General features: G+C 50.5%; 1 protein-coding gene across 1 annotated transcript in view; it reads left to right on the forward strand.

Annotated features, from left to right (window-relative positions):
* The window catches only part of LOC107575711 (serine/threonine-protein kinase DCLK1-like), a gene marked incomplete at its 5' end in the record, with an annotated part of 1,925 nt that extends 743 nt beyond the window's left edge, over positions 1-1,182 (forward strand). Inside the window, 2 exons of the mRNA XM_016262057.1 lie at positions 331-484; positions 1,046-1,182. Coding sequence (XP_016117543.1) covers positions 331-484; positions 1,046-1,182 — 291 coding nt within the window. The remainder of the gene's footprint in view (positions 1-330; positions 485-1,045) is intronic.
* Positions 1,183-2,978: the final 1,796 nt, after the last annotated feature.

A 2,978-nucleotide genomic window follows, 5' to 3' on the forward strand; every position in this document is an offset into this window, starting at 1 on the left:
GACACTGAAGACTGGAGTAATGGATGCTGAAAATTCAGCTTTGCCTTTACAGAATAAATTACATTTTAAAATATATTAAAATAGAAATTTATTATTTTGAATTGTAATAATATTTCATAATATCATTGTCATTACTGTATTTTTGATCAAGTAAATGCAGCCTTGGTGAGCATAAGATACTTCTTTTGAAAACATTAACTCTTACAAACCTCATAGTGTAGATACTGTAGAAACATAATAAGAAACCGACTACTTTTCAGTAATGTTTTTTGTATTGCATTAAACTTGACTGTTCAGATATTGTCCCTGAAATTGTGTGTGCATGAACAGGGTGGCGACCTCTTTGATGCCATCACCTCCTCCAACAAATACACAGAGCGGGATGCCAGCGGGATGCTGTATAACCTTGCCAGTGCTATCAAATATCTGCACAACCTTAACATTGTTCACCGTGACATCAAACCTGAGAATCTTCTGGTGGGTGGTGGAGTATTACAGAAAGAATATTGTCACTATACAGTAAATCACAGTGTTACTTTCACAAAGGCAGCTTGGAATGACACTCACATCTGAGAGAGGCAAAGGCAATATGTTTTTATGGAGTGCAGAAACCTTAAATAACCCTTCTTACACAAGCTTTAGAACAACGATAACTTAACTCAATACTGGGCCTAGTTTACCCAGCTTATAACTTCAGACACAACACTGTGTTCAAAGTAGTGTTTGTCTAATGACAGCATGAAAAACGTCTCGGTTATGTACGTAACCCTCGTTCCCTGATGGAGGGAATGGAGACGTTATGTAGTGACGACATTAGGGGTCTTACTTGGGAGCCCAAATCCTCTCTGATTAAGAGAAAACGCCAATGAGATGTGGCTAGTGGATTTTGCATGCTGAGCCACTCCCCGTGTATACGGGTATAAATAGGCGACAGGTGCATCCACTCATCAGGTTTTATGCTGAGGAGCCGAGAACTTGTCCCTGACAACCAGCGATGGTTTGAGGTTGTGGCATGGGGACATAACATGTCCATTCCCTCCATCAGGGAACAAGGGTTATGTACGTAACCGAGACTTTCCTTATCTGTCGGTCACTTCGAGTTATGTCGTGAAGACATTAGGGGTCCATGGAAAGCGCCACAACCTGAACCCCATCACAACCCTATGGCGTTGCAAGTTTTGACATGCCACAGACAGGTGCTACGCAAAGGTCGTAACCTTCCCAATCCCCGTGTGAGGGGAAATGGCGCTGCTAGCGTGACACTGGCCGGTCCTTCCCGCCAATTACCTATAACCCAACACACGGGAAGAAACCGGCTCGACGCAGAGGTTGTAGAATCTCGCAAAGGTGTTCGGTGTCGCCCAGCATTCAGCTCTACAGATGTCTGCCAGAGAGGCGGGCATGGCTCACCTTGGAACTGGTACGCTAAGGCGATGGCATCCACTATCCAGTGGGCCAACCTCTGCTTGGAGATAGCCTTCCCTTTCTGCTGACCTCATAGCAGACAAAGAGCTGCTTGGAGCTTCTGAAGCTCCGGGTGCAGTACCAGGACGGTAGAGAGATCCCAGGAGGGCACCAGGGATGGCCTAGGCGGATTCAACCTTCTGGCACCCCTGGTGATAAGATTGTGCTTTCCCAGGGACCGGCCGTCCACTGCATCCGTGATGTGCTGCGACAGCAGCCACATACACTTTCAAGGTGGAGGGTGACAGCCTACACTCCAACCTTTCTTGCAGGAAAGCACTACTCCAATCGTGCATATTCAGGGGTCTTCTTGGCGAGAAGAACACCAGTTCACGAACAGACTCCACTTCAGTGCATAGGCTTGCCTCGTAGAGGGAGTTCTAGACTGAATGATGGTGTCTACCACCGCAGGTGGCAGACCACTTAAGTCTGCCGCGTCCCGTCCAGGAGCCACACATGGAGGTTCCAAAGACCTGGGCACGGGTGCCATAGTGTGCCGTGCCCCTGAGAAAGAAGCAATCCGAGCGGCGTGACTGCAGCTGCGAATGCCATATGCCCCAGGAGCCTCTGAAAGTGTTTCCGTGTTACCACCATCCTGCCTCTGAAGGAACTCAGTTAGTTCAGCAGTGACTGGGCATGCTCGTTCTAACTCCACACTGAGAAAAAGGGATTCTCTGCACAGGGGAGAGCATGCTCTTTTTGCAGTTGACCCGAAACCTCAACTGGGTGAAGTGCCGGAGCACCAGGTCCCTGTGGTGGCACAACTGCTCTTGCGACTGGACCATGATGAGCCAGTCGTCGAGATAGTTGAGGATCCTGATGCCCACTTCCCACAATGGGGCAAGGGCGCCCTCCGCGACCTTCATAATGACACGGGGGGACAGGGACAGCCCGAAAGGGAGGAGGGAGGAGGGAGACGAGTGGCTTCTGGTCGAAAAAGGGGCCGTCCACGACTTCGTCAGCTCCTCGTGCACCTCCGTGAAGAAAGGAACCGGGGCGGGGCGTGGTCACGTGCCACGGCTTGCGCCGAGGAACCAATCATCCAGCTGTGAGGGTTCGGGACTGGGCGGTGTGCACACCTCCAGCCTGATACTCACGGCAGCCCGGGAAAGCATGGCCATCAGTTCCGGGTCAGATTCGGCAGTGGCGACAACATCCGAGGGGGGCAGCCCCGCCGAATCTTCATCCTCGGAAGATGACAGCCCATCCTCCGATGCTGTGATCGACATCTGATCTTCCCTTGAAGGTGCCCCTCTGCTCCCCTTGAGGAGAGAGAGGCACGATCGCAGCGCAGTCATGGACATACACTCACAGTGAGCGCATGAACCATCCACGAACGCATCCTCAGCGTGCTGGATGCCCAGACACTGAAGACAACGATCGTGGCCATCAGTAGAAGACAGGTAACGACCACACCCAAGAGGACATGGTCGGAGTGGTATCTTTAAAAAGACACGAACCGACCATGATCAGAAACTGCTCTTTTAGATGAAACACCCAGGGGAATCGCTGAG

This window comes from Sinocyclocheilus grahami, unplaced genomic scaffold (assembly GCF_001515645.1).
Source record: "Sinocyclocheilus grahami isolate Dianchi unplaced genomic scaffold, SAMN03320097.WGS_v1.1 scaffold2832.1, whole genome shotgun sequence".
NCBI lineage: Eukaryota > Metazoa > Chordata > Actinopteri > Cypriniformes > Cyprinidae > Sinocyclocheilus > Sinocyclocheilus grahami.